At 50.0% G+C, this 13,175-nt stretch overlaps 3 protein-coding genes across 3 annotated transcripts; 1 reads left to right on the top strand and 2 right to left on the bottom strand.

The window, feature by feature from the left end:
• Window positions 1-1,012: 1,012 nt before the first annotated feature.
• VFPPC_04330 (hypothetical protein) lies at window positions 1,013-1,386 on the bottom strand (the record flags this gene model as incomplete). The annotated part of the gene is made up of 2 exons (XM_018283702.1): window positions 1,013-1,097; window positions 1,181-1,386. The coding sequence occupies 2 exons, from the start codon at window positions 1,384-1,386 to the stop codon at window positions 1,013-1,015; spliced, it is 291 nt and encodes a 96-aa protein (XP_018144867.1).
• A 354-nt stretch (window positions 1,387-1,740) lies between these two features.
• VFPPC_15764 (hypothetical protein) lies at window positions 1,741-1,983 on the bottom strand (the record flags this gene model as incomplete). Its single annotated transcript, XM_018293517.1, has 1 exon — window positions 1,741-1,983. The coding sequence occupies one exon, from the start codon at window positions 1,981-1,983 to the stop codon at window positions 1,741-1,743; it is 243 nt and encodes an 80-aa protein (XP_018144866.1).
• A 7,260-nt stretch (window positions 1,984-9,243) lies between these two features.
• VFPPC_04328 (C6 transcription factor) lies at window positions 9,244-12,658 on the top strand (the record flags this gene model as incomplete). Its single annotated transcript, XM_018283700.2, has 2 exons — window positions 9,244-10,370; window positions 10,438-12,658. The coding sequence occupies 2 exons, from the start codon at window positions 9,244-9,246 to the stop codon at window positions 12,656-12,658; spliced, it is 3,348 nt and encodes a 1,115-aa protein (XP_018144864.2).
• Between the last annotated feature and the right edge of the window lie 517 nt (window positions 12,659-13,175).

Here is a 13,175-nt window from a genome sequence, read left to right as displayed (position 1 = left end):
AGCTGATGCGCCAAACGGGAGGCAAGATTCAGGCCTGGGCTAGGGTGGGTATTTGTCTGGCAGCACATTGTTGTCACATCATCGCGCGCCGAGCCAGCAATCAAAGTGCTGATCTCAGCCTGTGTCGGCTATGATGAGCATTGAAACACGTGCATACGCTTGACAAAGAACAGGGCTTGGTGAAAAATAGCTATGACTTTCTGTGGTTCTGGCCCAACACAAAAGGGAAAAAGAGAGACTTTTCACTGGGACGAGTGAGATGTCGAGTGTGATATGTGATGAGGAAAAAAGAGACGGACCATGCATACATATGCCAATCTCAAAATGCAGAAGTCCACAACCACTGTTCATGCACCCGGTCATTCGGAATCATGGGCCGACTTTGATTCTCCATATTGTCAAAGTAACGTGTAACATTCGCAGTTGTGGCTTTCTTACCACCGCTGTGTTCCCCAGAGTCTGGTCAAGCAAAGGTTAATCTGTCAACATTGACAGACCCGTCTCGCTGTACGGAGTACGGAGTACCGTGAAGTGGGATACTGTATCAGGAGCCAACTAGAAGCTGAGATGAGACATACTCAGACTGATAAAAAGAAACCCCTCAGTATCTGGTAACTTGAAATTCCGCTGCTCAATTAATTTCTGCTTTTTCTACTGAGTTGATATGCGGAGTATTATCTCGGACAAATACTCTGTACGCAGGACATGAAAGACGGCTGCCCCAACTTGCTTCTCCCCCTGCATGTGCGATATTCTTCGTAATAGACGTGCATAGATAGACTCGGTATGTACGGTTCTCTTTGCCTGTGATGCCCGGCCGGATGGGAGAATCAGCCCCAATTGTCTTGTTTCGACTTGGCAAAATTCTCGCCAAGGTACTCTTGTCGGACACAAGTGAATCATAGACATGATAAAGTAAAAATGGGTTCCCATTGAAGGTGATTAGAGTTATACCATGTGGCACAAAACATTGAGCCATGTGGGATCTTAATTTCTGCCCTGGCGAAACAGATCATACCAAATCTTCACGTTGCACCCAACTATCCCTCGGGCCTTGCATTGCGAATAAAGGTTTGCCGCGCTCCATTGACGTGTAACTGTATTTTTGAGCGGAGGCTTCAAAAAAGCGAAATAAGTGTGCCGGGGAAGGAGTTCCAGGTATGGTGCCAACGCACCTTGCTTCATCAAAGTTTTATTGAAATTAGGAACCATGTGACCATTTTGATTGCTCGTGCCGATGTCTGAACTCTGTCCATAAATGAGACGTTGTTGTAGATAGTGCCGTATGAAACAAGCAATAATGCCTGAGGAAGCATCATCATGAGTAGATCCCGCTCCTACCAAATTTAGTATAATGGGTGTATAAGCACAACTGTCGTTTGACATTACAAATGAAGTCCACCTGTGGCTCAGCCAATCACTTAGTAGGTCGATGTTACAAAACTTACTCCATACGGATCAAACAGTGTGATTCATTTCAAGCTTCCAGGTGTCGTGGTTGAGTCGCCAAAAGCCTTGTGTTTGGGCCACCAAAATGTGGTATCTGCAGTTTATTACTCCGTAGTGCATGGCCAGTCCTGAGCCTGGCCTTGACATCCGCTAAGTTCAGAGAAGGTCCACTCTCGGCGAAAAGGGCGGTATCAATCAATTCCAGGAAATGTGTTGGCAGTGCTTCCAGGTGAACCACGGAAACGGGGATCCCGCTTCAGTCGGTGATGGTGAAGCGGGTTCAAGCCTTTCTCAAGGATAGTCGTCCAAAAACGCTCTGGAACAAGCCACGGCGCACGGTCTTTCTTCTAGAAAAGCGGTGGTGTCCATGACAACTCGAAAAGGATTTTTCTGAATCGGGTCTGTGTGGCGTAAGTTGGTGAAATGATTCTCGGGATTAGTCTGCAAGCGAGATGTTAAAACACAGACGCGCCACCATAAACCAGTCTTCTCTTTGTCATCGATGAAAAACTTGACGTTGAAGCACTTACCCATGGCTCACGAAAGACGAAGCTCTTCATTAAACATTTAATTTAATCGTTATAAAGATCAGGCATATGGATATGACGGTGACCATTACCATGCACCAACTCTTCACGCTCAGTGACCGGAAAGGCGCGTGGCTTGATACTCCGAAAACAGAACAATAGAGGTCATTCCAAGTATTGGTAGTTCCTGAGGAAAGACCGGACGCCAGTGAGCAATCGCAAGGCTGCAGAATGACGGTGTCGATGCAGGGGTCTGCTCGACTTCATTCGTCTTCCCACAGGACAGTTCCTTGGCCCGAACAGCCTTTCCCATCTTTTATTTGCACGAGTCGTTCGTTGGGCAAGGCGCCTGGCTTCAGACAACTCCCGCCATCCCAAAATGGCCGACTGAGACTTGGCAGCAATTCAAAACACGGGATGATAATGAAGAGCAGATTGCTGTTGTAAATTGCAACGCTGCTGGAATTATGGAGCAAATACATGCAGTCCGAGCGATGTTCCGTGTCCACAAGCCATAGCCTATGGTTGATGTTAGGTGACATGTTGACCGTCCTGGTTATATTGCGCTGGTGGACGTATCACAGTTTTGCGCGCATTGCCGAGAGAAAAGGGGAATTCTGCCTGATCAGATGGCGATACGAAGAGTTTTCCGCCGCATGAATTACTTGTACAGGAGTTATGCGAATTCTGATCGCGATGGCGAATGTAGTTGCCCAATAGTACCTTGTCAAAGGCGCACGCACTTAGGTAACGATGTGCAAGCCAAGGTGAATATGCCGAGGACCATCTGCATAGGTTCTTGAGCTTCCTTGCCCTTTGAACACTTTTGGTGGACACATGAACCAATAAGCAATTCGAAGACGCGGCGAATCTATCTCTGCGAGATGCAATGATTGCTTCGTGCGGTCAAAACCAAACACATAAACCAGATCACGCTGTAAGACACTTACGCAGCAAAACAGCTATAATCGGTGGTCCAGACAACCCAAGCTGCCGCGTCTCGTCATCCATTGCAAGAGAGTCTACGAGGGACAAACATTTGTTCCTCACATATTCCTTGCTATTCCATATTAACGGTCAAATCCTACGGCTTCGTCCGGGCCGTTACAGCCGTCAACACATCAGAGTCGAATTGACAGGAGGTGGTATTGTCAGTACCAGAACAGGTAGTCGGTGTTCCACAAGACCAGACTAACTATTTTAGGCCGCTTGCTTCTCTAGTTTGGTGTCTCCATTCCGTTCATCGACTTCGTGGATTTAGCTAGTGGAGGCTGCAGCTTCCCGCCAATATTCTTTGTATGGATGACGACGGTTTTATGCTGTAACTGCCTTGGTTCAAACTATGGCAAAATTGCCGTCCAGAATAAGAAGCAAAGGTCACACACTTACAAGATCGCTTCCTCATGGCCAGGCATTGGAGCCTCGCACGCTCAGGTGAAACAATTGTCCAACAATCCAGGTGCGGAAATCTTCCGAGCCTCTCCATCGCAATGGCCATCATCGTTGCCTTTGTTCTATATTGTTGCTGTGTTGAGTCCAGGCTCTAGAGGAGTGGCAGCTTGGCAATAGAGCAGCCTTGGTCAGATCGCCCAGTAATGATGCCAACAGACAGCAAGGATGGACATGACTTGTTCAAGGCATGTGTTTAACTCTCGGGGCCTCTAATGTCCCTTATTTTGCTGTGTACTAAAATGCCGTTGTTGCATTGTATAACCCTTCGCTCTCGTCAGGATACTCCGTCTCTGGTAAATGTGCCTGATGAGGTTCAGTTTTGCCATGCAAGCTTAGAAGACCATCGGCACATACCCTCCCAGGTTGATGCTCGGAATGGTGGAACTCTACGTGAAATCCGCCCCTGCCTGAATAATAGAGTGCTCGTCAAAATATGCTTCCCCTTGGCAATCCCAAAGTACGGGCCATATGTACGCTTTTTCGTCTCTTACCCAGGACTGTCCTGAGGTTGCATAATTGATATTCGACGTGCAACACTCGAATAACAAGCATCCATCGCCATACTGTATTTGGGATGACCAAAGTCAATACTGTTTGTTTGTCCCGTCACCGAAGAATGACAGATAGAGCATGGTTACGGTGACATGCTGTCATTAGTCGTGGAGTACGCGATCTCTAATGCATGGCCTACACAAAATGTCATCCAGTGCCAGGTTGCAGAGCTGGCGAAATCTCCATTTGCTACGCACCCTGTTTTTATTGCCCTCTCATTCACTACCCCAGATTGGCGCGATTGCCCATTTTGTTGCAAGGTGCCCAACCCATCACCATGAGCGTGGCAACCTGGTTGGTTGCACTCTGAACGGATTGAGTAGGGTCACATCGCTTCAATGATGTTTCGGTTTGGCGAAAGCTAGTGCACAATTGGTCCACGAGCCAGCCACGGTGGCGTTGCTTTTGCTAGGTTGAATACCTGACGTTTGTGTCAGTGGTGGTCCAAAACACATAGAAGGTGGGCGTGGTTGTGCTCTGTGCATCAAGCCAAATCGAGCGTCCAAGCAGACCATTACTCAGATTCTCGCCATCCACCGGACTCGTTGAGGTGGGACGACCTGGCAGATGCATCTTTGAGCCGCCCGACCGTTCTGGCTGCGCCCATGTGCCTTGTCGAGGTCACTAATACCATTTATAAGGCTCAAAACATGTCCAACATCCCTTGATATCCACAAATATAGCTGTCAAGTCATGTGTCAGCCGACGCCCAGGTGTCAATGAGGTTAAATTTCGAGTCCACACTACGAAACGGTATTTCGTATCCTGTTCGCGGCACCGGTCTTAGTCTGACCCATTGGAACACTATGGAGTAATAATGTCAAAGTACTTCTAGCTTTCGCAATTATTGGGCCGGCCCCGCTTGGTATGTTATCGGTGAAGAGCTCGCAGAGTTGCGCCAAGTAGGCTCTGAACACCAAGTAGTGGTCAGAAGCAAGGGTTCCTTTAGCCCCTCAACACAGGGGTATCCAGTATCCCATCTCGTGGAGTGCATTGTTGTTGCTGCATCAGTGCCATATGGTTCCGTAAAGGCTGGTCCTCCACCACGCTGCTCTGTCTGCTGTGACACGGAGCTCCAAACAGACTATGTAGCAATGGTTGGTGTGGTCAACTGGTATCATTCATCCCTTTTTCGCACCCTGTACCCTGGCCCTGGATACGGTGCCTCATTGATGCTCTATCTTAATCCATTACGTCGAATCTTTGTCCTTGCCGCATCCATTGACAGTTGACCTGAAGGTGTTGGACGACGCAATCAGGATCAGACCAGACAATTGCCATCGCCACACCGGTAAGTACCCTCCTGCTGTACCCAAGCGTTCTGGACGCAGAACAAGAGTCAAGCAGAGTGAGCTGCCACCAAATGAAAACCGCAGCGGGTCGTTACGTTCTGGACCACCAAAACAGCTCTGTGGTGTTGGCTCAACTGGTGTGGCCATTGAACCTTGAAACCTCTCGTCCTCGGCACACTTGCCTCATCACGTCAGCTGCCAGTGAAGTGGGTTTGGCCGTGAAGCACCATGTCGGGCAACCCAGGTGCGCTCATGCTGGTGAAGTAGGAAACCAGCAGGATGTGAAGCAAGCTCAAGGTGGCTCCTTCGCCAGTTTATCCCACTACCTAGGTAGTTTTACATATCTCAATTTTTGAGGCCGCCGCCGTTGCGAGTGATTGAGAGGTTACGATAATTGCGTGACTCTATCAAAGATATGCCGTCAGTCGACGGAAACAATGGAACTTCGTAGCAGTTCACAAGCGGGAGTCATGCGTTTTCAATAACCTGTGATGATTACCAGTACGCTCAATGTGTACTGGGTATGAACATCAGCAACAATGCTGCATGTCGAGTTTGCCAGTTTGCCAAGGCCCATCATCCATTGTCATTGGAGAGGCAGGTGAAAATCGAGAATATTACCCTAGTTCTTATTCAGTCATATGGCTGTGGCCCAAAATCTTGCGTTCTACTGCCTCATTTGAAGCCATCGAACTGGTGGATTGGCAGACCTGTGTAGAAGATGAACAGCTGGTCTTGTCTTGGCCAGTATCAAGCCCTCAAAGGCGAAATAGTACGTTGGGCATCAAGGTGAGAAAGTGGGAACAGAGATCTGGATAAGTCCAAGGATCTGTTCGAACCTGACTCCAACCTCCAAATGAGGCTTGGCGTTTGTTTGCATCAGGTACTGGCAGGACCGGGTAGGTGCTCATACCAGACAGTGCTCGCGAACTCGGTGGCTCCTTCCCTACAGCTGCACGAGCAAGATTGACATGCTCTATAACATCTCTCCCCATCAATGAAAAGGACATTTATGCATCATCTCTTCGCATTCCGAGAAAATGCCACCTGGGGATTTATTCTGGCGTTCTTTATGACCTGCGCCTTCTCAAGCAACCGCTCTTAGAGACTCTTTTCCGAATTTGGGGCAGAACGGACATGTGGACCTCCCCAGTTTACAAGCACTGGGACTCTCAGATATTTTGCGGCGTCAAAGTAATAGAACAGCTACAGCACACTCAAGCACCTAGCATCGACCGCCACACCCATATAACACCTGGTCCTCGTCGGAGCCGTTGATCTTCAGCAAATCAGAATAGAGACTTCGGAGCAGCACGTCGTCCTTGAATGGACAATCGTCCGCATCAAGGCAATCACCGCTAGTTCCGCCACCAACTGCAGCATTTCGACAGCCATCAAATAAGAGCTAGTCATGGCTGCATGGACAACTATGCAGAACAGATTGGCTGCACCGAGATGGTTAACAAGGCTCACCAATTGGACACCAGAGCACTCAACCCTGGCACAAAAATCTGTAGAGATCCTGCGGCCGAATTGGGATAGACGCCAAACGCAAATCATCAGCCAACTCCATCAAAATAGTGCTACAAGGACCGTAGGTGACATTTATCATCTACGAACTCAACGCAAGCTCTCACAGCTTGGCCGTGGGCAGGGGTGGCACAGAGCACTATCAAACTACCTAGGTACCCAAAACGTACCAGTACCTGAGTTGCCGCATTGGTAATCGCAGATGGCCTGGTGAGACTTTCAAAAAGGTTTTGCGTCTTGCAGGCATATCTTCGGTCATTCAGTTCGAGGCTATTTCAACAATATCAGCGCGTAAACGGAGTCCCAATATTACACAAATTAGCTTTGGCGAATTCCTATATGTGCGAGCGAACCACGTATCACCCAACCAGCCCTCGGCCCTTACAAAGGATAGCATGACTCAGCACATTATCACGAAACGGTAAACATTTCTCTCTGCCTCTCTCTCCATCCCAATCCTTATCTCAATACTCGCCAGAGCACCTCTGGAATGTTGGGTTGGATGACAGCTGGAGACCTCACTTCTTGTCATCTCTTCTACTGTGCTTCCAAAGCCCCCTAGGTTGCAATGCCACCACTGGGCATAAAAAGTTGGCCAGTCAGATGCTGCTGGTTCATAGCTTCACATACCGAGTTCCTGGCCAACGAAATATGGCACAGCTACATCTCTCCCATGGAGAAGGCCGGGAGTATGTGGAGCCCAAAGCCTTTTGCCGTCGGGCTGGAACAGGTCCCCCAACCCACGAAACACTGGTACACCCCGTGCTCTCCGGTGAATATGAAGCCTTCAACCGGACGCCGTACTGCTGGGAATCCTGCATGCTTCGCTCATTATGCGCATATTGCATATGGCACAGGTCTTACCGAAAGTTATCGCGTTTAGCTCTTAGAACGCCATTCTTGTGTCCACTTTCAGCAAGTCGTCACGCAGGAGGCATATCACAGACCCTGAACCATTCACTTCCGGCAGTCTATGATGGGCTGGGATGGCCAAACCGCAACACAACTCTCTTCCACATACTCCGTAAATTCGAATCCAACCCTCATGTTTGGCACTGGGCCATAACCTCTGATATGGTAAAACACCGCAAACCAGTTCCAGATGCACAAGATTCGGTTTCGTCACTCGTCCGCTACTGTTGTCAATTCCGGACAATTGACCCAAATGACGAAGCACGGTGGTGACTTCGTATCACCCAGCACTCTCAAGAACGCCGATGGTGCCCCCGTGCTAGGGAAATGACGGGGGTGCTTTGGGGCCAAACTTCCAGGAGCAAGGCCGCAAGGGTGGAAGACTCAACAAGACGGCGACCATGCGGGGACATCTGTTGGAGAAAATTAGCACGAGATTCCAGAGCATCCAGCAAGGCCAGTCTGGAGACACTGCTCACTGATGCAGGCGATGCAACACTGACACCAAAAATAATCAGCCGCCTGGAAATTGGCGTCGCCACCCGATCCAGACCTGCCATGACTACCAGCTTACTTGGTCGAGCCATACTGTGCTTCAAGATGCAACTCCAGCCTGCACGCCTTGTCGGCTCCTCGAACGGCGTTGAACCAGACCAGACCAGGTGGACATGACACCCACCCCCATCCTCTCAGACAACCGAACAACTTACCCACCCTCTGTGGCGTCTCCATGGGTCCCCAGCAGCTTGGGTGCAGTCCCACCACCAACCGCCCGCTACACCAAAATCAGCCTAGCAAGATCCCCAAGACGCCCCAGGATATGTCTGTCGATAGGCCCTTGACTTTCCAACCAGCATTGCATGGCGTCTTGTTAAGCCCTGGCCAGGTTTTGGTCAAGCACAGTCTTTTAGCCCTACTGGGCCTTGCTGCTGGTCATTGCTCCTGCACTTGTCCGCTGGGCTTTCTGCATTCTCCAGCCTCTAGTCTGCAGCCGCCTCTGGTCTCCGGTTCCCATGTTTTGTGGTCATGGCCATGGCAGTGTCCATAACCGTGGCTTGCTCTATACCGGTCTGGTCCTTGTCAGTCCCCTCAATGTCTTAAATTGGTACTTCCGCCATTGACCTTCGACTCTTCAACCCTCAGTGCATAGAACAAGCTTCCCTCTTTTCTACATGCAGCTTCCTTCTTCTGGATCGTCAACTCATCCGGCCGGTTCTGTCTTGTCGTGGAGATATTCCTTCCCATCGCGTCGACCGTCGTAGGCGCACTCAACTGATTGTACCAACATCACAACGAGTAACCTCGTTTGCGAACCTGCCGGGCTCCACGGCCCAGGCTATGCCCGTTGAGCCTGCAAACATCGGAGGCGCTGCCGGGCAGCTTTGGTTCAAATAGCTCGTTTCGTGCGATCGTTATCCTCGCCTACAAGAGAGGCTACATCGTCAGTTGAGGGTCTGGGTTTACATTTGCCTGATTATACGTAAGTCGGAGCCGTTCCGCGGCTTGCGTATCAAGGAGCTAGCGAAATCATGTCCGGCGGCCAGCATCGCATCAACCCGCATCAAAATCAGCATGTTCAACAACCACTCCTTGACCCCGCTGCGTCGTTGCACCGCATGTATCACCAGCAAAACGCTGTGTCCTTGAACGGCGGCTCGCCTGCCATCATGGACGGATCGTCATACCCGGAATTTGCCTTTCCTTTCGGCAACTTGTCAGAGGAGGGCCAGATGATGGGCATGTCGGAAGTTGGCTTTGGAAATCAGCAGAGCACAGATTTCTCACATCACCAGAGGCTAAGTAGCACCGGGCCGCCCGTCGTGCACGCCATGTCAGCCGTGTCCGGCATACCCGGGGCAAACTTTGTCCCCGAGCAAATTGATCAAAGGACAGGTTTGGATGCGACGGAGGATGGGATACGTGACCGAAATTCGCCAATCGATCATTCTTTCGACGATGCTGGCACTGATGAATTTGGCTTACCAGGGAACCACCGAGCTGATGGTACAGACCTGGGTGGCAAGAACAAGGACGATAAAACTGGACACCCGCCAGCCTGGAGTGAGCTGAAGACGAAGGCTGGGAAGGATCGTAAGCGTCTTCCTCTCGCGTGTATTGCCTGTCGACGCAAGAAGATCCGATGTTCTGGAGAAAAGCCTGCTTGCAAGCATTGCCTAAGGTCACGCATTCCCTGCGTGTATAAAGTCACAACTCGAAAAGCCGCACCACGGACCGATTACATGGCAATGTTGGATAAGCGATTGAAGCGTATGGAAGACCGAATTATCAAAATTATCCCCAAACCAGATCAAGACACCACCTCATCCATTACTCGGGCTACAGTCAAACCATCAATTCCTGGGGCAAATCAAGGAAACAAGCCAGCTTGCAAAAAGCGTGGCGCTGATGAAGCATTTGGTACCGACTTGGAAGCGTGGGCAAAGGGACCGTCAAAGATCAGGGGCGGCGAAGGGGCTGATCACGCCTCACCATCTAAAGAAGACGTTGAGTCCGATGAGAACTTGTTGTTTCAGGAGGGTGCCGATGCGCTTCCGCCGAAGGAGATCCAAGAACATCTTGCGGAGGTGTTTTTTGACAATGTGTATGGGCAAGCATATCACCTGCTTCACAAACCAAGCTACATGCGCAAGTTAAAGTAAGCCTTCCAAGCTGATATTATCGTTGCATGGCCCAATGAACTAATACTGACACCACGTCTGCAGAAACAACACGCTACCTCCGGTCCTAATTCTCTCTGTCTGTGCAGTTGCTGCACGTTTCGCGCCGCAGTCGAATACTGGATCATCGACACGGCCATTCCTTCGTGGTGAGGAGTGGGCCTCATGTGCCCGAGATATCTGCACAAGGCGGTACGAGTGGCCAAACATGACTGTCCTGACTTGCCTCCTTATCCTAGGGTTACATGAGTTCGGAACCTGCCATGGTGGGCGAAGCTGGGCATTGGGTGGTCAAGCAATTCGCATGGCATTCGCCCTTCAACTCCACAAAGATTTAGAATACGACCCATCCAGACGAGGCAGTAAAACTCCACTCAGTTTTGTTGACCGTGAAATCAGGCGGCGCATCATGTGGGCATGCTTCTTGATGGATCGGTTTAACTCCTCCGGCTCTGATCGGCCAATGTTCATCAAGGAAGAATCCATCAGAATTCAACTACCCGTTAAGGAAAGCTACTTTCAGCTAGATATGCCGGCGAAAACAGAGTCTCTTGACGGGTCCTCGCCTTTGTCTGGCTCTCCAGATGGCGACGACAGGACCCTGGCTAGGGATAACATGGGCGTCGCGGCGTATACAGTTCGTGCTATTGCCATTTGGGGCCGAATCGTTGCATATTTCCATCAAGGTGGGAAAGAGATGGACCCATATCCTCTGTGGAGTGAGGGATCAGATTACACGAGTCTGGTACAGCAAGTAGACGACCTACTCCTTTCCCTACCAGATTCGCTACAGTACTCTACAAGCAACTTGAACTTGCATACGACTGAGAAAACCGCCAGCCAGTTTCTACTGATGCATCTATCAATCCAGCAAAACATGCTATTCTTGCAGAAGGCGGCTATTGCATGGGCAAGCAGCACAGGCAGCAAGGACGCACCACCAGAATTTCTGCCACAAGCAAGTGCCAAGACGGTGATCGCAGCCAACCATATCTCCGAGATATTGCGAGATGCAGAACTAGCTAAATGTAGTGTGACAGCTCCATTCGCAGGCTACTGTGCTTTTTCTGCAACGAATATACACATTCTCGGGATATTCTCAAGCAATGCAACGGTCAAGTCGACTGCTGAGATGAATGCAGGTATCAACATCAAATTTTTACGGAAGACGATGCGATATTGGGGTATGTTCCACTGGATGGTGGAAAACATCCGGACGCAATACAGAAATGCCTTGGAAGCATTTCGGTCTGGCAAGGTCAGCACGCAAGGGTCCACTGCCTGGCCGGTGTTGCAGTATTCGGACTGGTTCAACCGATATCCTCACGGGGTTAGCGATTTCGACGTTGTAGAACCTACCTCGCAGCGAAGGAGAGAAAAGGGCGAAGATGCAGTCTTGGAGCAGAAGCCAGAGCTGCAATCGGTTGAAGATTTTTTCACCAGCCTGGCCTCCCCATCCAGTACAGAGGGTAGAGCAGCTTCTCAGGGCCCTGTCAATAAGCGCAAGCAGGTCTCGAAGAAGGGTAGTGACGCCAGCGCCAACCGCCAAGACAGCATCAAGTCCAACGAAGCGACCCTGGGAAAACACACTGGTGGCCCTCCGCGGATTCAAACCCAAATATCTGGTTCACAACAACAACCCCCAACGTCGCTAGGGTGCCAGACGACTGGGCCGAGCTCAACAGCATTCAGTCCAGTTGGCCTTTCTCATGCTCAGGCACAATCGTACACTGCCATGTCTCCAATGAGTCCCGTGCAGGTTTCGCCGTTTCCTCATCAAAGCACCAGCCAGTCCCCGTTCTTTTCTTCGGACATGCTTCAGATGAATAATATGGGGCAACAAACCCACGATATATCACAGAACCTAGATGGGCAACTAAGCGCTTTTGGGTATTCGTTATCCTCGTCCGGGCAGAATATGTTAGATGGGAGCGCGCCGAATTGGCAGGTCAAGGGTCAGCCCAAAATGATGAACTCGGATCAGCGTGCTTTGAAGATGAACAGTGGACAAGGACTGCCTCGGCAGTCACTCGACCAAGGCCAGATTGGCGCTGACGGGCTCAGCGCATTTAGCGGAAGCGACCTTCCCACGGGATGGTTTATGCCCTTTGTTGGCATGGAACAACCCGAGTCACAAGAAACAAATCTTTCTGGCCATGGAGGTGTCGGCGGTAACACTGGCATGGATCCATTCGGCTCCATGTTTGGAACCAATGGTATGACGATGATGCCTAATGCGATGAATGGCTTGCAACACACGCTGTAGTCTTGCTTACATGGTTGCAGTTTGATGTTACCGACCACCTCGCGCGACAATGCTGAACACACATTGAACATTACTGTCACAATCGCGGTGGCTTGCAAGATTTGACGTGTTTCTATTGGTTTATGAACGGAAGCATCGCCCAAAGCAAATATTCTGAATACTCCCAATAGAGGATATGGGCAAATCGCGGCATGATTCCATGGCCTTTTGGTTGACGGAATGAAAAAGGGAGTGTTACTGTCTTGATATGGACATTACTATGTCCTTGATCGGCATGATTACTCGGAAAACACTCTCAAATGGGTAGGATCAGATTTGTGTTTCGTGCTCTCTATATGAGCAACTGAGTGAGCAAGTTTCGACAGCAGTATGGCCCAAGGACTCGGAAGCGAAGAATTATTTTATAACCTTTTTTTGTCTTTTGTTGATTCTACTATTGGGCTGTGACTCGGAGTCTAGATGGGACATCTACAATGTCGTTCGGGGTCAACAAAAGGGCTGCATGTACATATGGATT

Source organism: Pochonia chlamydosporia, chromosome 3, assembly GCF_001653235.2.
Source record: "Pochonia chlamydosporia 170 chromosome 3, whole genome shotgun sequence".
Lineage (NCBI taxonomy): Eukaryota > Fungi > Ascomycota > Sordariomycetes > Hypocreales > Clavicipitaceae > Pochonia > Pochonia chlamydosporia.
The sequence above is the reverse complement of the archived record's forward strand: the minus strand, read 5'-3'. Positions and strand labels throughout refer to the sequence as shown.